This window comes from Epargyreus clarus, unplaced genomic scaffold (assembly GCF_041222505.1).
Source record: "Epargyreus clarus isolate Ecla_fem2 unplaced genomic scaffold, WU_Ecla_fem_2.2 ptg000034l, whole genome shotgun sequence".
NCBI lineage: Eukaryota > Metazoa > Arthropoda > Insecta > Lepidoptera > Hesperiidae > Epargyreus > Epargyreus clarus.
The window spans coordinates 1,575,138-1,598,444 of record NW_027332239.1 but is presented as its reverse complement, the minus strand read 5'-3'; the positions used below and the strand labels follow the sequence as shown (position 1 = coordinate 1,598,444).

General features: G+C 35.2%; 2 protein-coding genes across 13 annotated transcripts in view; one reads left to right on the top strand and one right to left on the bottom strand.

Moving 5' to 3' along the window:
• The window catches only part of LOC140756121 (adenylate cyclase type 2), a 161,146-nt gene that overhangs the window by 44,513 nt on the left and 93,326 nt on the right, over window positions 1-23,307 (top strand). For all 3 annotated transcript variants that reach the window (XM_073091548.1, XM_073091547.1, XM_073091549.1), the window contains exons 3-5: window positions 8,321-8,527; window positions 15,293-15,421; window positions 17,646-17,840. In XM_073091548.1, the coding sequence (XP_072947649.1) occupies window positions 8,321-8,527; window positions 15,293-15,421; window positions 17,646-17,840 (531 nt within the window). The remainder of the gene's footprint in view (window positions 1-8,320; window positions 8,528-15,292; window positions 15,422-17,645; window positions 17,841-23,307) is intronic.
• Window positions 1-23,307, bottom strand: part of LOC140756122 (uncharacterized) — a 163,286-nt gene that overhangs the window by 55,758 nt on the left and 84,221 nt on the right. The window lies entirely within an intron of this gene.

Genomic DNA, 23,307 nt, shown 5'->3' with positions numbered 1-23,307 from the left:
ACAAAAACAGATAAACTAATCAATAGAAAAATTAAATCAGTGGACCGTACAATATTGACGCTTGATCACGAATAGTCGAACTAATTCTCCAGCAATCAAATTTCCACTGGTTTGATCAATCACATTGCAATACAATCTATCAACAATCAACATACAACAATAATAGACTATATCGGTAAGTTAGTTGTGAGGTTGTGACCGATATGGACCATGTAGACCACTTTACAAGGTGAATTTTTCAAATGGGCCTTTTGGGTCAAATCCTAAACTATAAGGGTTAGCGAAAAATATCTTGAATTAAATAATTATCACATAATGAAATCATTCGGGGTGTATTTTTTTCAAAATGAACTCGTTCGATTCCCGGCTAGAGAAAAGATGTTTTAATAAAAGATAAAAATATTTTTCGTTTTTATCAAAATCGACCTCGTAACTGCTTTCAGCATTTTTCGCTAATCCTTATAGTTTCGGATTTGGCCCTGATGGCCTATTTGAAAAATTCACCCTGCATATAGACCTGTATATATCTATAGTAGATAAATATAGTAGCTTATTATTATGACTTAAGAAGTAGTGGATAATAGAAATATATCTTTATACTCGTAATAGGCGATGATAGAATTTATGAGGCTATAGTAGCGCGATCTTGCTTCTTGAAGATGGAGAGTGCTTTAGGTCAGTTTACGACCGTTTATATATTGGTTTTCGACTTTAATGCACTTAAATTACTTATTTATTGCAATTTATGAAATATTAAAATAATAAGTTGGTAAATATTATTTTATGAACAGTGTTAGATATAGTACGGTGCAAAATTAGAATACTTACAGACTACAGAACTTAACTTCAAGAGTTGTGCGGTATAATTATCTACGGACATTCTGCGGATTTATCGCCCATATCAGTTTTACGGTCCATTGAGTCATACGAAGCTTTTCAATTCCCGTCTTCCATTTTCATTTGTGTAACGAAGTCTAGCCTGCCAGTCTTACTTTTTCTGAAACTCTAAAGGAAAGATTAAATTGCCTTAGTCTCTTTTCTTTTTAATTGAATTAAGCCTTTTAGGCTTTGATAAAATGGTCATCTTCATGAAGGGTCAAGGTCACATTGATAATCTAACCCTGGATGCCAGGCTTTGAACCCCAGGTACGTAGATACCTCTGATATTTCAAAACTATATGGTTATTAAGTAATTTATTATCACTTGCCTAACTTTAAACATTCGAAGGAATGCTACATGCCTGAAAAATCAATAACATGAAGTTTTCCTACGAGTACAATTGCAGTGGTCAAGTGTGGTCGATTATGATTCAAATCTTGCAGTATCAAAATAAAGGGTTAGTCAGAGTGATGATGGATGGAAGGATAAAATTGTTTATTTTATAAATTATTGTTAACACTTATGTATGGGAAATACTAAATAATAATACTTGGGGATGGTTAAACACAATATCTTAGGCTACATAATCATTTCTCGTAGGACAAGGTCACTGTTAAATGCTGGTCTGTTAGACATGGAACAATTAAAGCGAAACAAGCATATTCAAGACACTTACGAGAACCTCACATAATATCTCAGTGTCACGTAAATGGACATAAGTTCTCGCGGTTAATCCAGAACGTGAGGTAAGCCGGCTTATCGTCGACCACTCAGGAGCCGAGAAAATGAAGCCGCAAACTTGCGAGTAGTAAAGATTATGAGCATCTAAGTATTAACATTCAAGTAAGTGATATTTTTTGTAATTAAATTCTATAATGCATTAATTAAATAGTGCCTTAATTTATATTAATATTATTATTTACGACAACTTATGATCAAAAGATCTAATGTAGGGTGGAAAAATTGAATTGATTTCGTTGCTAATAATACTATCTCTAGTATCTCATAGATCCTGTGCCTCGTAGTAGAACATAAAATGGTTGCAGATTTACAAAAGTTGATTTTGCTGCAGATACTGTTTGTCACTATTGTGTTAGTGACGGCAGGAAATTAACTAAAAATAGATGCGGCTGCTAATCTACTGTTGGATTAAATCTTTGTCGTCTAAGTAGAAACCGTAGAAGTGGCTTCAACTCAACTTTACTTAACACAGTAAGTAGCTTCAAAGCGAAACAATGTAAAATACACGCTAGCATAATTATGGCTTAAAAGCACAATACCCGGTTTAGATGACCACCTCATCTAGGCTTATATTACCGTGTAGAGTATCCGGTTCACTCGAGGCTCTAGCCCGGAGCCTGCACTAATCTTGTAAACCGGTAATTGAGTCACCGCGTCTCCGGAAGGGTAAATAACTAAGCTAATCCTAGTGTACGAAGGCCTCACATTAAATAAATTAAAATGTTAAAAAGGTTAAGTTCCTAAAGTTTGAAATTCTTAAATATTTTTAGTTGTGATATATGTGAATGAACGAGCAAATGATATAAGAATATATCATTAACAGTCCATTACTTTTCCACTGCTAGGCACGCGGATCTTTTTAGAGTGAAAAGGGCTAAGGCACCACCACAACTAAGTTCACCACCTGGACGGTGTAATCTTAGGATCATTTTCTTTACAGAAGTCCCAGTGTAGGTTATCTCGCGATACTGTCATTTACCTCAAAGGTAACTTATAATTATTTTCCGACTTAGTTGGAAAATTATTTTGCTGAGGTGATCTCGGATTCTAATCTCGGATCTTAAACTCATTCAAAGAACTACCTTACTAGAAATAAACATCGGAAACGGAGCATCATCGGTTTTTTTTACAAAACAAGTGTTCAGAGGGATATACTTCACTTTTATTTTTTAACAATTTCATTCCATTAGTGGAACTTCCGCCTCATTGGGATAGCAGGCTACTAACCATGTCGACCGGAAGTATCCGACCGGAAGGAAGTCCCTATTTAACTCGGACGAGATCCTACTGGTTCAGGCAGTAAATCCAGAAAATAGCTCTCACATTAAAGAGTCGGATATTTGCTTTTAACCAGACAGATATATTATGAAGCGATAGTAATGTGGCTAAAGTTTAGCATACTGTAGAAGTTAGATACATGTGTATCAAAAAATAATTATGACCTGTTTTGAATGTGAAGAAAGTCATCGTGAGGAGAACTTGAAGGCAATAATAGAACTTGAAATCGTCACACATATTTATATCTATTCAATTGTTGTTCAATTGTTTGTACTTAGAGGAAGTAACGCATCTGTGCCTGGCCTCAAGTAGGACGCCAGTCTTATCTGGGGTTGATAACAAATATTCAAGGGTGGCAGTGGCTACTTATTATCCAGTGGACAGCATGCTCGATTGCTACTTATATGACATCAAAGACTTACGTCATGAATCGTCTTCATATCTCATTAGGATTAAAACTACAAACAATACAGAATACTATAATTCTTAAGAGTAACATAATAATATATATATTCGAATATCAACCGAGGGAATATTATAGCGCCGTGAACCATTCAAGACTTGCAAATTGGATTTATTACCTGCTACCTCTGACACCAATCTTAAATATAGGGTATTCACATATCCCTAAGGATATTAAAAGTATTGACATCAAATGTCTGACTCAGATGTAGTCTCGTAGGTAGTCTATATTTGTGAATTGAGAATCAAATTGGTTGAATGTGGTTCTAGACCTGTTTTATCAATTTGTTAAAGGTCGGTGAGTTCAATGAACATCTTGGTGTGAAGTACGAAAATCAAGACTTTAAACTATTTATTCTGATAAATCACTATTTTTGAATTTTCTCCTAGTTGGAAATCTAATTTGGATTCTTTTATTTTGCCGAGTATTACTATTCGTAGCGGTTGGCTATTTGCAATGATTGCAACGATATATATAATTATCTTCAAAATTATATCGATAATATTTGCTTCAATATTTCTACAAGTCGATTGGTTAAATATAATTTTTATGTAAACTACCAAGTAAGGGGAGTGGCTCCTTAGATATATAATATTTAAGTCACTCGTTCATTATTTATTAATAAGGGATATAAAAACACAATAGGACTTTAGTAATTGTCACTAATGTCCAATTGTTTGTAAATTTATTTTAATTCATAATCGTAACTGAACAAAAAATAAAACAATGCAAACAATCTTTTGTCTTTATTAATTACTGCTACTGCATTTCAACAGTGACAAACGTTTAGGTATTTAAAATTTTAAGTAAATAATAGCGAGCATTAGGGATTAAACACACGGGCGACAATGAGCTAACATACAAGCGACTGTTCACGTCAACGTAAGTCGCTCATGTCAACATTGTCGTCGATCGTCACCGACGCGGGTGGCGCTCGTATATTAGGACCCTAAGAGCGTTTGTCCACCGCCGCCGTCACCGGACCGTCACCGTGAACGAGATGACGGCGCCAAAATAAGGGCCCATACATTTACTACAGCCGCGTGTCCACCACAAGTCCGTCACTTCATATTAAAGTTTTACCTATGTTTAACCTATGTTTTACCTATTCCCACTAAAATAACGCTTGCACAATCATTACTTCTACCTATACTTGACTACGCTGATGTGTGTTATCCTGACATTACCGTGGAGCAATTAGATAAGCTTGAGCGTCTTCAAAATTTGTGTATACGGTTCATATTTGGATTACGAAAATATGACCATATCTCTGAATATCGCACTAAACTCAAGTGGCTCCCAATTCGCCTTCGCCGGAATGCTCACATTCTATCTCTTCTCTATTGTTTACTATTTAATCCAACTGCGCCTCCCTACCTCAAACAACACTTCCAGTTTCTACACTTGTCCCATGACCGATCTCTCCGTTCTACAGAAAATCTTGCTCTCTATACGCCTTCTCACTCAACTTCCTTTTATAAAAAATCCTTCACTGTTTCAGCTATCCGTCTTTGGAACTCCCTCCCAGTATCTATTCGTAACTCCCAGTCCCTATACTCCTTCAAAAAACTAGTCAAATCTCACTACCTTCAACTCTAACTTTATTCCTTCTCTAAAGTTGTGCTCTTGCTATTAATCATACTTTGTTTCTAAATTTAATTATTAGCTTCTTTCCCTTTTACTTATTTATTCTTCTCCTACTGCTATCCCTTATCTTACACTTCATTTTACATATTATTAGTTAACATTTTAATAATTTTGCACCCTACCTTTTATTGTATTTCATACTTTCTTTAACTCCTCACCCTAAGGTTGTCTGGAAGAAATCGCTGTTTTAGCGATAAGACCGCCTTTTGTGTCGTCCTAAATTGTATGTTTTCATTTTATGTTCTATTTCATTTTATGGTACAATAAAGAGTATTATTATTATTATTATTATTAAAGTCGGCCCGAAATAACCTCGTTCTCGGTGACGGTCCGGTGAAGGCAGCAGTGGACAAACACTCTAATATATATTACATTAAATGAAATGAGGTATCTCTGAAAAATCTGGTCATATAAATCTGTTAAATCCAAGCCATTTTCAAATATATTTAAAATCCTTTACTCATTACTTTGTCCTGTGCAACAGTCGTAAATATTATTTAATTCCATCTTTAATTCACTTAAACCTTAACTTTCCACGATAAAATTGCGTAACAAGTTTATTGAAAATTATCTGCAACCGCAAATAGAATAAACATAAATGCCAGACACACTGATTAGCCTTTCCTATAAAATTTTCCGCGGAATAAAACTTTTAGTGCCTATTCACACATCCCGTAACTATAAAACGCAGTAATGATTTTTCGCTACGAGTAGTGTAGCAAATGAGTAGTGGTTATGTGTGAATAGATTGCTGCAGCTTCTTACTGCATTGTGGTTTGTGGTAACTACAAAAATGTTAACGAAATGTTAAGTAAATGTTGGCGAAAATAGTCGGGCTTTCATACGCGGTGTAGCTAGTGGCTACGTTTTGATGTAGTTAGTATCGTCTATACTGCTGATAGACGGCAAAATGTGGTCAGTGTGAACAAAACTATGCATTTTCGTACAGCGCCCACTCACGCAATTGTTCTGGTACGTGTGAATAATAAGATTTCCTGCAAATAAGCACTTTGTACCTTTAACTAAAAGTCATTCCTTTGTCTCATAGTTAAGATGTATATTCCTTTGTATCCACATGTCTTGAAGCTTCGTTAAGGGCGCAATAATTGGAGTGTGTTCGTTGGAATTGGACCTTCTTAATTGCTTTCATTGTCCCCTATCTAGTTGTCAGTGCAAAATGACCTAATTATTTCGAAATGGTCACTATTCAACCTAGGGAGTAAGCTTATTTATATACCCAACAACATATAACTGAAGTGAGTGGGAGGGTATGTTACATGATAATTATAAGGCTATGTTACGAATGCCATGTCGTATCATAAAAGATCCTGCAATATCTGTACAACAAAATACCTATATCTTCACTGTCCAGTGTGCGTTTGTGACTTCTTAAAAGTATGTCAGTGATCTATAAAATATATTTTTAAATATCCTTTTATGTGTCATTTTGTTTGAATCCAATTTTGATACAAATTTCACATGATATAGATTTTTCAGACACGTAACATAAGTTACAATTAATATATAAATCGCACGTATGCTTTATTCTCATCTTTCGCTATGTGCCGCAATGCTTTGTAAAATCAAGAATGCACGACATTTAAAATCCAGTGCAAAGGTAACGATAACTGGAGACACACAAACAAAGCAGGAAGATCACAAAGGTGTCACCGGAGGCGGTGACCCGGGCCGCCTTTGTCGGATTTTGTTGACTCGCGAGATTGTCATGACTTGAAAGTTGACGACTTTTAGTACAAATGCTAAATGGTAAAAGGTCAGAATGAGTTTAAAGGTAAAACTGGGTCGCCTGTGTGCACATTAGACATTTTTTTCTCCCTTACAGCAGCAGTTAGGCGTTTTTGTGTTCTACATGATATGATGTTACGTTACATACTTGTAGGGGATGTCCTGATTTAGTGACATCTTTGCTGTCTATCTATTTATCAAATATCGATATTTATAACGCCATCACTTAATAGCGAAAATTCATCAAATACTTTTAATTAAAATCGAAAACTGATGGCGTGGTTGAAAGATTTATTATTTACTACCTACATAAGGAACACACGTACTCTTACCATTCTAAAATTGTAGACATTTGGTATATTATGAAGTAAGTATCAAAACCTTAAGTAGCTAATCTTAAGCATAATCTATGAAATAGCTAAAATATAATATATACCACACATGATCAATTGATCATTGATCAGTGATCACACAATATGTATGATATCAAAGGTTACAGCCATATTTAGTCTTTGTTTATAAGGACACCATACGGTTATGTGTTAACTATCATTCTAAATAATTAATAGGTTGTTTAGCCAAATCATTTATACATTTGGGATAACGCTCCTATTATGGAGGTACATGGTAGGTAAATCATATATGTATGTATGTATGTACAATGTACAGTTCCGTGTTCCTGCAATGGACGTAAATTGAATGGCTGTAGTTGGCGGCTTTGATGTGGGTCTTTTGACAGCATTGCTCTTGAATATTAATCGTTTGTCGTGATTCGTCTGTTGTTACTCGCTGATTTAAAAGCTTTCGAAGCACTTAACCTCACATTAGAATTCTCTGTGACGTTTGGGCCATCGACATACACAAATACATACATAAACACCCAAATTGAGAACAGAAATGTAAATTTATCATTTAAATTTCTAAGTGACTGGAGATTTGTGAATTGAGAATGCCGATAAGTATGTATTAGCCCTTAAAGGCTTTTGGGCAATATCAGTAATTGGCAAATTATTTATATCGTTCATAAGTCTCTAACGTTTTATGTTAAAGTACCACGCACCGGATTAAAGCATTTTGGCTTACGAAGCCAAAAGGCTTATAAACGAAGATTTTTGATCTACTTTTTTTCCTTTGGTTTCATAGTCTCGCACGAGCCTGATACACAGCTGGTCTGAAAAGGTTAACTGAAATTTTGTTCGTTATGCAAGCAGTGGTAGCCTAGTGGTTAAGAAACTCGGCCTCTGGATTGAGGGGTCCGAGGTTCAAATCTCAGGCACTCACATGCGATTTTTCAAAATTATGCGCGCATTAAAAATTAGTTATCACTTGCTTAAACGGTGAAGGAAAAAATCGTGAGGAAACCTGCATACCTGAGAGATTTATAAAAATAAAATCTCATAGGTATGTGAAGTCTACCATTACGCACTTGGCCAGCGCGGTGGACTATGGCCTAATCCTTCTCATTCTGAGAGGAGACCCGTGCTTAGCAATGGGACAGTGATGGGTTAATGATGTTATGAATTCCAGTGAAGAAGCTTAATCTTAATCTCATGCTTTTGTCACAGGAACTGTCCTCACAAGCGACAGCAATCGCAGCGCTGTCGGTCATCATCTTCGTGCTGTCGGTGGTGTTGGCGATGGCGCTGCTACCGGCGGCGGCGGAGTGGGAGGCGCTCGCGCTCTCCGGCTCCGTGCTGGTCACACTCTGTCTGGGCGTCGGCACTCTGATGGCCACTCATCATGCACCGTTACCGCTGTTTGCTTTAATACTGGTAAGTAGTGTGAGAAATCGTGATTCTAATGCATTTATTTATACGAGTGCAATAATTGATTGAATGTTCTTATCTGTTCCAATTGTAGGCAAACGTTAATTCGCACAATTGGAAATTTGGACCAAATTCTACTTTGAATATCTAGGTTAGTAGGTATAGTCCCCGCCAAACTGCTAGTCCGCTCTGAAGTTGTTGCGAGAAGGTGTAGTCATACAATTTACTATGGCCACACGATTCATATCTATTCAGAGCGGACTAGCAGTTTTACGCGGACTATAACTTGTATTACATACTTTTAAACTACTCATAAGTAAATTAGAATTATTGAATTTAATTGAGAGACCGTCGGCCTGACGTACTCCAAAGAAAATATAATGAAAAGTGATCACACAACCAAGTTTTGACCGCACCCTATGTTGTTGAATCCTGTAGATCAGTTACGATCAAGATAAACTGCGGAACGCCGCTTGTTTGTCTACCCTGTCTTATTAGTTCCTAACAGAGAAATAGCGCTATTTGTTTTCGGTTAAAAGAGTACGGTGGTACTAATTAATTAAGCATAAATGTAAGCAGGTAGATATTGATAGGGTTTTCCAATTTGTCTATAGTAACCATTATAGGTAGAATAGGTACTAACGCCTTACAATCTTAACTAACCTAAATTGTCAAATTTCAAACTATTGTAGACAAAAATTGGTTAAGAGTGTAGATTCCCAACAGGCGTAAATAAAGAAATAGTCTATTCGAACTTTACATTGCATGATTATTTTCTGTACATTTCCTTTCTGTTATTCTGTCATTCTGTTATTTCCTTCACCACATAGCGCACACGATACACTTCTATGGAACCGTAAAATTGTTTGTGTGAATTGTGAAAATGTGATTATACGAATATAATGTGAGATTTAATTAATTGGGGGTCCACGAAGAACCTAGCCAATTAGGAAGCGAGAAAAAGGAAAACAACTGTAATTAATTTACATTCGTAATTAAGGGTTTTCCTTTGTTTAAAGTTGTCAGCTTGCCACGAAAAGTTTATGAAATCTATTTCGGTGTTAATTTTCAAACAATGACATATAACTATGCATTATTTGGTGCCATTTAGAGAAGTCCCACTTCTGTCAGTGTCTCTTTCTCGTGCATATGTAGGAGGCAAAGGGATTAAATCCGTTGCTGAGTTATTCATCTACAGACTGCATTTACTAACTTCTCACACATGTAAGTGGCGATTCCTCTGTACCCCGACACTTATATGTGTGAGCATTTACAGGAGGCCAAATGGTTGAATAGTGCATGAGTAAAATTGTTCACACCACAGCTGCTGTCTTTCGTCATGTGTGTCAGACCTTTTTTGTTGTGATGATGCACTCCTTTATTCTATTAGGTGGTTTGGGTACTTTTGTATATTTATTGATATTGATAGAACTTTTAACATGATTTGAAGGTGGTTTTGAAGTGGTTCGACTCCGGCGGCACCACCGCCACGCCTAATAACAGCAGCGTTAGGCGCTGTTGTGTTCCGTTTTGAAGGGTGTGGTAAAGGAGACATACTTTTCCGAGGCGTTCCAGCTTAGTCCTGAGGGGTAGCAGCGCATCTGTGGCCGACCTCAGGTGGTAACATCTAATCCTATCTGGGGTTGATTACAGATGTCCATGGGCGGCAGTAGCCACTTATTATCAGGTGGACTGCATGCTCGTCTGCTACTCCTATATTATAAAAAAATAAGAATGCCTTTTGTTCATTTACAATATTGTGAGGCACAAATATATAAATGTAACAAACTTATTGTTGGAAAACTCGTAATTCAGTTCCATATTTGGCCAGAAAAAGTGATAGTTGAGGTATAATGAGCGCATTCATACCGCGCAATCATGATGTGAATATAAAATCGAACCGAATCATACTTCGTAAGTAGTCCTTTTCGAAATAGATTTTTCAACTAATCTTTGGTATAGCATAAATGGAAATTTTGTGAAGTAGCTCAATTGTATGATTTTAAAAATTTTTAAAAGTTGGAAATTTGTATAGATGCTAGGACTTCTTTGAAATCTAAGGAGCAAGTAAGTAAACCTGGTGATATTTAATACATATCGTTGCATTTGGACCATTATAATCGATAAATTTAAAAACTTACAATATTGTGAAAAATTAAACCGAAAAATTGAAAACTATTGTTCGTGTGGCCTGGCCGGGGATTAACATCGGAACTTTCTACTTGTTAGTTCAGTATGGGGGCTGCTACGCATTTTAGGTTTTATTATTATCGTATTTATGCGAACAGATTATTATCAAATTTTATTTAAGGAAATTTGTAGCTCCCCAACATCCTTTATCAAAATATAGTACAAAGTTAAACCGTCAATAAGCGAACTTTGCCGGCGTCGTTTGTTATATAATTAGCTGTTAAAGCCAGCATCGGGGATCAATCAACGGTATTGGAGCGAAAATTCAGTTATTCCAGCTACAGAATAATAGCACTAATGAACGCTATTGACGGCTCCGTAATAAAACCAAATTGGGAAATATATCTTAAAAGTTGCTTCTAAAATTAATCTTCTATTAAAATAAGATTTGTATCTTCGCTTAGCTTCTTTAACTTAGAATGTACGTCAGCTGTATAAAAATTAAAGGCCCAGATACTTTTTTAATTAGTTAAAAGTTTTATAGGCAGTTTGAAGACGTTTCACACGTCACATATTAATCCGACACGACACATATGTTGATTTTTCCCGCAAATGTGCATAGAATATACAAATGTTATAAATTATGTTATCTATGCCCTATCTATTGTATACATGACAAGCACTTGATAATCATAATTTGAACATTAATTTACGTAATTGCAATTTGTTCGCGTAAAAGAGTTAAAGTCAAGGAAGTTATATTAAAATGGGACCGCTTTTAGGCACAATACTGCTGAGTGCGCATAATTAGTTGCAATTTGCATATCTCGTTACCCCCGCGGTTACAGGGGTTTACAAGAGACACGATAAACATAATAGATTACTAGGTCGTTAAGGTAGCTGGAATGAATAGTGCGGTAAGGTAGGTAATACTTATACAAGGAAATCCAACTTAGTTAATAGGGGTGGGAACACAATTGTGGTCGTTTTTAGGTTTCATCTGATCTATGGTTTACTAACATCAGGTTGAGAGCAGTATTTTTTATGCTGGATGGATGTATCCGATGAAGGAGACGGGCTAAATGATGGAAAACAGTCACCGTCGACTATGCACATTTGCAACACCGTTTTCTACTTCTACTTCTGCTTAAAAAATAACAACATAATAAATATAAAATACATCTACTTAATTTTATTTATAATAAAATATGTTTTATTAAATGTCGAGATTATGCAAAAAGTATACGCTTCTATAAATAAACTATATTCTATTCTATATAACTTTTATAAATATAAGGCTGCGAGAAGGAAAAATATAAAATACATTTTTCCACTTCCATTTTAATTACTTAGTTATACAAAGCAATTTGAAAATTATTTTACTTTGTTTCCGTTATAAGAAGGTGTAAAAGACAAATTTCGCCTTACTTTTGTACTGGGTTCCATAAATTTAAAACGGCTGACACCGATTTAATTACTGCAACTTAAAATGTACCGCGCTCTACATTTACGATTCATAAAATTTTTGAATTGAAACCTTAATTAAAAAAAATTAGGCAGGTGCCGGGGCAAGTTCTGTTCCATAGGGAAATTAATGTTTGACTACCTTGTCTTAAAGTTTTTCAGCAGTTTCGTTTCTCACCCTCAAATAGTAATAATCTAAATTCGCATACGAATATACAAAACATAATATAGTGGCCCCGCGTGGCAGACCGGACACCGGGTATGGATGTTTGTGTATTTGTCTGTGTGTGTCAACGGCGCCCACGACACAGGAAATCCTAGTGTGGGGCAGTGAGTGCAGAAAGCGTTTTTTATATGTAGTTCTAAACTGTAGAAATGTAATTCAGCAGAGTATTTAATATTAAATTCAAAAGTCACCAGTGACAGTCTCGATTTCGAATGTGGAAAGGAGATAAACTTTACGATCGTATGTGAAGAATTTTGACATGCCTCTGTAATTAGCGTCGTTAGCGAAGACACAATATAATTATCCTTAACGTTGAAGGAAAACATCATGAGGAAACTTACACGCCTTAGGGAATTCCGTGAAAGAACTTGCCAAAGGTATATGAAGTCCGAAAGGAAATAAAGTAGTGTAATAATTGGCCAAGTGCAAGTCGGAGGGTTCCGTACCACCAATATTTTCAGTTTTTGTTTTTTATTTTTTTTTACTTATTTCAACCATCTACCTATTACGTTTCAGTAGATAAAGCGAAAACCGTCGAAAAATAGCGGATTCTTGTATGGCGACCCCCATTTATTTTCAACTTTTTTATTTTTAGTATTTGTTGCTAATAAATCAGTTGTCTTGTAGTAACTAAGTTGGTAATGTATCGAGATTAAAATCCGAGTTGCTATTGTTAGTAATTTAGAGAATACCTACTAGACATTCGTATTCCGTTCACACTGTACAAGCACTATGTATCATATCACTGCAACTTTGCATATATGGTTTGCATATATGGTTTAGGAAAAGAAAACTAAAACCCAATTCAATTTCCCTTGTGGAGTTTCACGCAAGGGTGCACTCATGACGGGTGCGGGCTGAACTTGTTATAGGGTTGGCTGTTTCAAATTAATGTAGTTTTTATATTGTTTCAGTAATTTTGCATTTATTTAATTTGCCTTATTACTTCATTTGAATATGTGGGTCAAATATTGTAACCGAATTTTAAACCAATCAACCCTAACCAATTGAGCTGAAATTTTGATATCTTTGGTTTTGATGAAAATGAATGATTAGCTCATTGAAGTCCTTGGAAATCCAATGTGGCGGACGCCTCAAGATAGATCAATTGTTTTCACCTTACGTTTGTATAGGATTTTATGTCGATTTGTGCGAAAAACTTATTTAACATAAATGTCCAGAAAACTGCCTGGCTATACCTTTTATGTGAAATGTATATCCACAAATGGGAAACATCTAGAGCATACACCACCATTCTGCTATAACGCGGAAATGTTCTTCGGCCAATTACACGACATCCCTAACTTGTCTTTGTAGCTACAAAAAGCTACCCTTCAGCAGAGGAAAGTTTGTCGTTCCCTGCAGCTGTTTCGTTTATTCGTTGTTTTGTGACATCTTGTTTAATAAATCTTGCTTATTAAAGATTTATTCAATTTGTAGAAAATTATGCATTATCTAGTAGGTATACTCGAAATAAAATGGAACTTATTGATATACCTGTGAATGCATCATCCCCACAACATTTTTTGCCTTTACTAAACTTTTTAAAGAAACAGACAAGCAAATAAGCAGTCAATATGATGGTATGTGGTTACTGCCGCCCATGGACATGTAACCAATGTAACCAAATAAAGTTTTACCAGAAGTCGATCACAGACCCGTCGCAATTTCTGAGGACTAAGATGCCTGATGATGATGATAAGAGGCCTCATATCTAAATCAAACACCATCCATATCCACCGAAATGCAAAGTTAGGTTTTGTAATGACCAATTACGTGATGACGTCATGAAAATGATTGACGTTTACTTTATCTTTATGAATTACCTACTACTTACTATAATTACTTTAGTCGTAACACTAGCCACAATAGAATTACTTCATCTTTATTACAAAGTCGACAAACAAGAAAGTCCCATTGTAAACTAAGTGTACTTTAAAGTTAACAACAACAAGAGCTTTTAATCCAAAGCGCTAAAAAAACAGATGCAATTGTAGCATTCGTAGCTACAATTCCTTTTATTTGTGGCTACTAGAAGTTTTATTATAGTTGTCCATAAAGGTAAAAAGTTTGTTTTAATTGGACAAGTTTCTGTTCTTACTTGTAATTATAGCACGACTGTATAGTTGACATTGTTATTTTTTATTTATTATTATATAGCGTGCAGTTTACGACTTTTGTTATGTCAACGAATGCTAAGTAAGAAGAGTTCCAGTATGATTTTAACCGTTGCGACATTAAATTGTTGCAACATCATATTATGTTATGTTTAATGACGCTGTTAGCGTTGTTGTTATAGAATAAGCCTTCGATATAAATTCTGCTTGTTACCAAGAAGCCATCCAGGTAAATAACTGTGGGCGTTAGACTCCAAGCCCAAAAATAACAGACCTTATATGACCTATTATACTAGCCTTAAAATATAATAAATAGCCTTTAAACATGCGTCTTGCAGAAGCAGTGATTGTCTATGCTTAGAAACACGACATTTAAATCGGAGGCCCGTGGGTCGAATTCCAGATTCTACTTTACTTTACTTATTCTCTCTTTACCATATTTGAAGGTTATGCGCATATTGTAAATAAATCATCACTTGCTTAAACAATACAAGAAATCACCGTGAGGAAACCAGCATGCCTGTTTTTTTAAAAAAAGTTTTAAGGGTGGGTGAAGTCTGTCAATCCACATTTGGCCAGGACGATAGACAATTGCCTAAATCACTCACATTTCGAGTAGACCGATGCCCAAAATAGGGTTAATAATGGCATATTGAAACATCAGCCTTAAAAAATAATAACTTAACGTAGGCTTATTTAAGGAGGAAATTTAGCAGAAGTCCTCTTGTGTTTATTTTTGAATTTTGTCCATTGAGTCAACCTGCGTACAAAACGTACTAAACTAACATATTAGCTATTTATCTTCATCACTGGATATTTATGCTATTGTTTCAGATGGTGCATACAATGATGCCTATAGCGCGGTCCATAGCGCTAGTGATGTCAGCTGCTTTAACCCTCGCCTACATGGGCCTAGCTATAGGCCTGGGTCCCCATGGACAGGAGGGACAATTCTATCAACAGGTAAGCATCTTTCGCCATATTGGTATTAGGTTGTTGTCCATGAAGGTCTGTTAATTATAAAGGTTGGAGTTCTGCCCGAAGTCGGTGACAGGTGAGGACTAAGTTAGAACGCTAAGGTATATAAAAAGAAAATAACTGAGATTTATATGTTACTTTTTAGAATGGTGGCCAATCACAAGTATCTAAGCATACTTTGTATCGTTTTTTTAGCATTAAATTTTATGTTGACACAAAATGTGCATTGTTTTAATTAAATTTTCTATTAAATTTCCGCTAAGTCAGCTTAGTGTAGCGTAACTAAATTGAAAATTACTTCGAAACTTGGAAATCCAGATTCCATGCGTCCGCTCGCAAAACCAATCAAGTTTCTCTTTACAGCATCGACCACGTATTGTCGATGGTAAATTGGAAATTGTTATAATGAACTTGCTGCCATAGACTAAATAAATTGGGAAGCAATTATCTGGCTATTGTGTTTGCTCCCTAACGTTAGGATCTTAAATAAAAAAATACTTAAATATTCTAATACATAATTTGACGATTTTATGTGTATCATTCCAGTGACACAAATTTGTGTGACAAATATTTATATATGCATTGTCAGCATTGGGGATCGCATTTTTCGCAAGTTTGTACGTTAACGTGTATAACTTATTTGTTTCCCTACACTACTATAGCGTATTTAATCACAAATAAATATTAAATCTATATTTAATCACAGACGTCAAAGTCGTCAAAGACGTCAAAGACGTCACAGAAATCAAAGTTTATTTCTTATTTTGATAAGAATAAGAATATATAAAAATCTAATGCTTAGTAATTAGTAAAACATTAAATTATTAGGTAGTAGTAAATTGGGTTGAACATGAATTTCAGTTTGTTGTTCAATAACATAATTATCAATTACGTTACGTCATTATTTTCCGAACAATTAAATATGGATTGGCTTGAATTTTCATTCAGAACTATGATTAATTTTTAATAAACCATCATGTGCTGATGAGTAAAATCATAAAGCCCATAATTTATTCACGTGATTAAATTGATTTTAAGGTTTTGTGGGTAAAAAATAGAACCGTAGGTAATTATGATGCTGTTTTACCTGTTGTTTTGAACCAAAAATAAATTAATGTATGTAGGATTTGAGTATTACGAGACGCTACTTACTTATTCATAAATATTGTATTTTGTCTATTTGTAACGGAACCTCAAAAATATACGAGCAATATTAAAATTCAGTGATTTCTGAATCTGTTTTAAGAGTTGGATACTAAATAATTATGATCAAACACTATAATATCGTAACGTAAATTTGAATAAATGATTCGTAAATATAATAGTTACGCCTCTGGTGTACGTAAATCTTATTTTATTCTAGTTTAGTTTACGGCAGGAACATTAATTCTCATATTGGCTTATGAATGAAAAAACAAAATCAAAGTATACATTTTTTGTTTACCTATTTCTTTACTAATTTCAATGTGTAGATATAAATAAAATTGAATGCTGATGACATACGAATCGATCTTGTCGTTTAAAGAAGGATTTTACATTTAGATTAAGTTTACAATTTACGTTTAAGATCTCAAAGTGTTTAGGTTTCCTGTCTTATTAATTCCAATACTTACATAACAAATAAACATATACATTTAAATGCAGTGAAAATGTTTAATTCTAACTGTTTGAATAATTCTTGCAGAATAATAATTTTATACAGTTCAACAATACCTTTTATTGAAGCGCCTGGCAGTTCTTGATAAGCAATATTTAGCATTCGCGAGCTTGCGGCAATTGTGATTGTAGGCACGCATCGTGAAATTATTTACTGAAATGCTCGTAGAAATTTGAAATTGTTTTTGTTATCGTTGCTTCAACTTGATTGAGAATTTCATTCATTATTCATTTGTTTTGATTGCAAATTATAGATATTTTCGCCCTTTCATTCAATAGAATTATTTTAGTTAGGTATATGAACATTTATGATTTTTGGAAAATATGTAATTTCTCGGATTCGAGCTAGGTTAAGAATGTTCTAAAACAGTAACATTGTCTTATCCTTAAAATCATAACCTATATTTAAGCAATACTTACTAATTAGAGAACTTTATCACCTTCTAAAATATCATTTAAATTTAACTATACTAAGTAACTAACATAATAATTTGTTTTTAAAGCTAAGCTGTAGGTATAGGAATATTTGACCAAATACTATCTCTTCCTACAGCTGATCTGCGAGCTATCTCTCCTTCTCTCTGCAAGCGGTATCGGCATGTACTACCGAGCGCTCACGGAGCGTGCCCACAGGAACACGTTCGCTGGCACCAGGACCTGTCTGGAGCAACGTGTGAAGTTGGAGTGCGAACGGGAACAACAGGAGCGCCTCCTGCTGTCGGTGATACCCGCTTATATTGCTGCTGAGGTCAGTGCTTTATATTTTAAGAAATGTGGGAAGTGTACCAAATTAGTAGTTCTTCGTTTTTTAAAATATAGAAGTAGTAAAGTGGTCACTGCCGCTTATGCAAAAAAACAATAATCAACCTAACCGGACTGTCCTATGTAGGGTCCGCCACAGATTCAATTACATTTTAGGGAACAAGTATGTTGGCATGCTTTGTTCATATACCAGGCAGCCAAGATACATACTAATAAGTATTTCCAACCTTAAACTTCAAACCATAATACGGTACAACCTAATACAGCGGTTATTAGGATGAAAAAATGGCGGTGATGCCTCTGGAGTTAATAAGGTGGTAGTTTTGTGATTCGACTGCGGTTGCACCACCGCCACACCTATTTCTGCCAAATAATAGCAGTGTTAAACGCTGTTGTGTTCTGGTTTGAAGGGTGTGATGAGGGTGACATACTTTTCCGAGGCGTTCCAGCTTAGCCCTCAGGAGCATAGCGGCGCATCTGTGGCCGACCTCAGTTAAGAATATCTAATCCTATTTGGGCTTGATTACAGATGTACATGGGCGGCAGTAGCCACTTACTATCAGGTGGACTGCATGCATTTTCTGCATAGCTTTGTGACAGAAAATGTTCAATTGATGCAAACCGTTGTGAATTTACAAGTATGGCGCTCACACGATACGAAAAGAATTCCTCTCACACTCCCGACGAGCTTTATTAAAAAATCTGCATAATTCTTCAATTTTACGTTCTGTTTGTACTGACGCTACCTTTAAAAGCTCTCCGAAAGCTCGTAAATTGGAAACGAAACTATTTCAGGTTAAATTTCAAAGTGAAAACTTCTTGGGATCATGTTTTAGAGAAACAATAATTTATTTTTTGTAATTTATTCCTAAGCTTAAGTGGAACTTGTTTTATAATTTTTTTAATTTTATTTGTACTTGCATAAATTACTTGGATGTTATAGACATATGGACTTTAAACACGTAAAATGTAGTTTAATATCATAATTTAAATGTTAAGTCAGAGTTTCTCTACTGGATTGAGTAGGTACAAAATATTCCAAACAACATAATTTTGTTCAGGGTCTTATTTATTTAGAGCATATTTTAAAAAGGCATTACTCGTATAATTAATATAATTTTGTGTATTAATTCATGTATAATATCATTTCATATAGTTTAAGGTGGTAGAATCCTTTGTGGTTCGACTCCGGCGGCACCACGCCACACCTATTTCTGCCTAATAACAGCAGTGCAGGCGCTGCTGTGTTCCGGTTTGAAGGGTGTGGTACGGGAGACAAACTTTTCCGAGGCGTTCCAGCTTAGTCCTCAGGGGTAGCGGCGCATCTGTGGCCGACCTCAGGTAGGAATATCTAATCCTATCTGGGGTTGATTACAGATGTCCATGGGCGGCAGTAGCCACTTACCACGAGGTGGACTGTATGTTCAACTGGCTAAAAAAATAATAATACTAGCTGACCCGGCAAATATTGTGTTGCCATATAAATAAAAGTAGAAAAAGTAGCCGATTCTCAGACCTGCTGAATATGCATATAAAATTTGGTGAAAATCGGTAAAGCCGTTTCCGAGGAGTACGGTAACTAAGTTTGTGACACGAGAATTTTATATATAAGATTGCATTGTATTGTACTCCAGTTACATTTAAATTTTAATGTAGAATTAAATATGTCTGAATAGAATCTCCTTCATGTTACTCTTCACTAATTACTTAACTTTGTTGTAGTAACGAAGTTTTGTTCATGAAAACCTCGATTTGCATTGTTATTAAGTATTAACTTGGCTATGTTTCATCCCAATGCAAATTCTCAGAATAACTCCTTCAAATTTCTTCACATTTAATTGCCTGCCTTAATTCATTATCTCATTTCTTTTATCATTTTAAGAAACTGCAAACAAGTATTCAGAGGATTTCGAGTTAATTGAAAAATGGGTAGAGTTGATGGTCAGTTCCTTTGCCGTTTGTCTGAGGTCTAGTTCCACCTTGTAAATACAGTATAATGATTTTGTGCTCTGGTTCTGGCTTTTACTTCTCAGGATATCAACAACAAGGTTTGAAATTACTCATCGACTCCAATTAGGGATCCTGTTCTATTTGGTTGAAATTAGTCTTTGGGCGATTCTGACCTTTTAACATCATTCATATATGCTACTTATATATAAAAAAAATCAAATCTAAATTAAAAATTCGCAAGTAACAACGAAGGCACATAAAAGGTATAATTACGCGCGTGATTTAGGCTCAAGTCAGATAGAAGGACTGCAGGTTGCAATGACGTGCAGATCTGAGACGGTTTTCTATACTAAGAAAAAACCATATAGGTCATAGATTAGTATAGATATCTCACCGCCTTGTAATTGAAGGAAGCCGTACGTCTCCGACTGTCATGGTGTAATTTACGCGGAACGGACAAGAAAAACTGCGGAGAAATGTCGTTTCGTTCGTAATTGCTCTAAAATTGCATTTTTTAAATATTTTTCAAAGACGAAAATAGTTGAAAGTGACAATTTCAGTTGTCAAAAGTGGTTACATTTTCTTTTTAGGAGTGAGTAGGTAATCTTTACTAATATATGATATAGGTATAAGTGAGGCGCAAAACATGTCAAGAAGAAATGTCGCAGCTTTGGCACGCCTGCTGCATGCTTTAATTGCTAGTATGATGAAGAGGATCCCAGTCCGTGCCTTGCGTCGCTTCTGTGTTATCGGCGTCTAAAAGGTTAATCGTAAATGGACTTAAAAGGGCACTTGGTGTGAAGAGGTTCGGCCAAATGGACTTTTGGATGAATCCAAGTAATTTGACCTTTAATACGCATAGGATATTAAGTCTTATTCTTATAAGCATAGTAGGAAAATTTACGTTTCCGATGTTAAATATCGCTTTCCTTTCCTAGATGCTTATTGCTGGACATAGGTTTTATCGCAGCTGCTTGTCTCATGGATTACTTGGTGATCTCTTAAGATATTCACGAAGAGAGCTAGAGTGGAGCTACTCTAAGCTGACATAACTGCATACCACACCACCATCTCCCAAACCCAAATCAAATAACAGAAATAATTTCAACAGCATTTCAACTATTGATGTAGTTTTAGAGAAAACTTAAGATAGCATAAATAGCTCTCTATTTATGCTATCTTGAGTTTATGCTATCTTCAGTTCTCTAACTAAAGGTAAGCTACCTTGAGTTTTCTCTAAAAGTGCCAAGGTAAGATATCTACTGCTACGGAAGTAGAAAAGTAACACTGCCATGGTTAATTTTATCATTTTTGAAATACATTATATGTTTTACCCAATTTATAATGACAAGTCGTATCCGTAACCTTGTTAGAATTTATAATGGTTAAATTAAAAATAATTTGCTAACTAACATCCACATTTTCAAACATTTGTAAGTAATTCACACGTGAGTCACGCTCGAATCCAGAATTATTCTCGATAAGAACAAAATTATTATACCCACACGCTTGATAGAGTTATTTGGTGAAATACATACAGTGTGGAAGGAATCGTGATCGTCAAATTATCTTACGGGATGTTTGTGTTAAGAGGAACGTGTCTCACTACGATTGGAATTTATCGTTAAGGAACTAAATCTTGTTATCTGTTTCCTCTGTATATTCGTTACTGTTTGGGTTTAAATTAAATTGGGCTGAAATTAAATTTCATATTAACAACTATCCATTCAATTTTATGGACGGCAAGCCGGAATTGGGTATTATTCAATTACTTATATTATGAATCATTTGTAGACCCAATCTGATAGTGATATGTGAAAGTAAGTTAAAATGTGTATAGCTTAATAATTCGGATGAATCACAAATTTCATGCTGTTAATCTTCATGATTGCATTGCTTAACTCTTATTGTCACAATATATATCTAACGAAGTAGGAAGTAATCCACCCAAACAGATGTAAATTAACACCATATGCGGTGACATGGAAAACACAACTGTTTGAACGTAAGGTACGTTTACTTAGTTCTTAATGCAACTTAAATCCAATATGAGAATATTCACTAAATGTCCACGTGGTGGCAGTGATCATATACTTACCTTTGATCAGATGAACTGTATGCTCGTTCGTTAGTTTAGTTTACAAACAATCTCTCGCTGTATTCGCTACTCGCTACTCGGTCTTAGTCAAACAAGTCACGGACGGAAGTGGGTGACCAGGATTGTTAAATTTGGAATAAATTCTCATAACGGTAGCATTTTCTCTTTACAAACCTGAAAAGAAAGGAGTTTTATCCTTGACTTTTATTCTTGGTATTGTCGAGAAAATGTACTTAATGAATGAGTCATGTTTTCACCAACATATATTAAAATGAAAGAATTGTGTAAAGATTACAAAAATAAATAAGGAATTCCAAAATCATGCTCTTGCACATCGTTTTAAATAGTGTTAAGCACTGCTGTGTTTGGCTTTGAAGGGTTTGGTAAGGGAGATATACAATTATCCGAGGGTTTCCAACCTAAGGGGTAGCAACGCTTCTGTGATGGTGTGGGTTGATTAAAGATTTCCGTCAGTTGGACTGCATGCTCGCTTGCTATTCCAATAATTTAAAACTAATATGAGCCAAATTAATTTATTTTTGTTTATCAATTTTGTTTGCAAAAAATCAAAAGCATATATGAAATACTCAGTGGAAACGAGAGGGGGAAGGGGTCTTGATATATAGTAGGAGTAGTCATTGAGGGGCGAAGCAGATAAGAAATGTAAAAATTGGTTCACGTAATATGGTACGTATAGAGTATAGACGCCTGAAAATAAGTCTACATGAGTAGGTTACACGGGTAAAGACTGAGTTTAACGTAATTAAGTTAACAGTGCTCTTTATTTTGGGAGTATTTTTCGTTCGCCTGGCTTTGAAAGTATTGTTACACATTTAGTTAGTCATTATGCAAGTAATTAGTGTCATTTTCTGTTATAAAGAATACTGTCTAGTCATGCATTTCTATATTTTCTTAGTAGGCAAATTATTTCTATATTCGTCTTTTCAAATTTAGAACATTCTTTAATTTACATTTGTGTCGTATTTATTTAAACTGATTTTAATATTCAAACATTATTATTTCTACGATAACGATTTTAAAATAAATAATGGAAAAGTGTGTTGTTTTTAAATGTGTATAAATTTTATAAATGTAAGCTGTTTATAAGGTTACATTTAGTGGTACCAACACTATGTAGGTAAATATGATTATTTCAGACCTGCCCAATATTTGTTAATTAATGCCTTAAGGTTTTCCCGAAGGTTCGGCAGAAATCCCTTAACCTGGCAACCCTAGGTCACGTGACGTGTGGTGACTGTGGTGAGACAATGGGACCGTCGCCTCCGTGCGCGGCATGTAAAGCAGGCGACCGTTACAGCTCCATTATTCCCGCCATCCTTGTACGTGCTGGCCTACTCTAGATGTGCTAATTGAACCACTGTGTTGGTCTAGATGTCGGCAGACG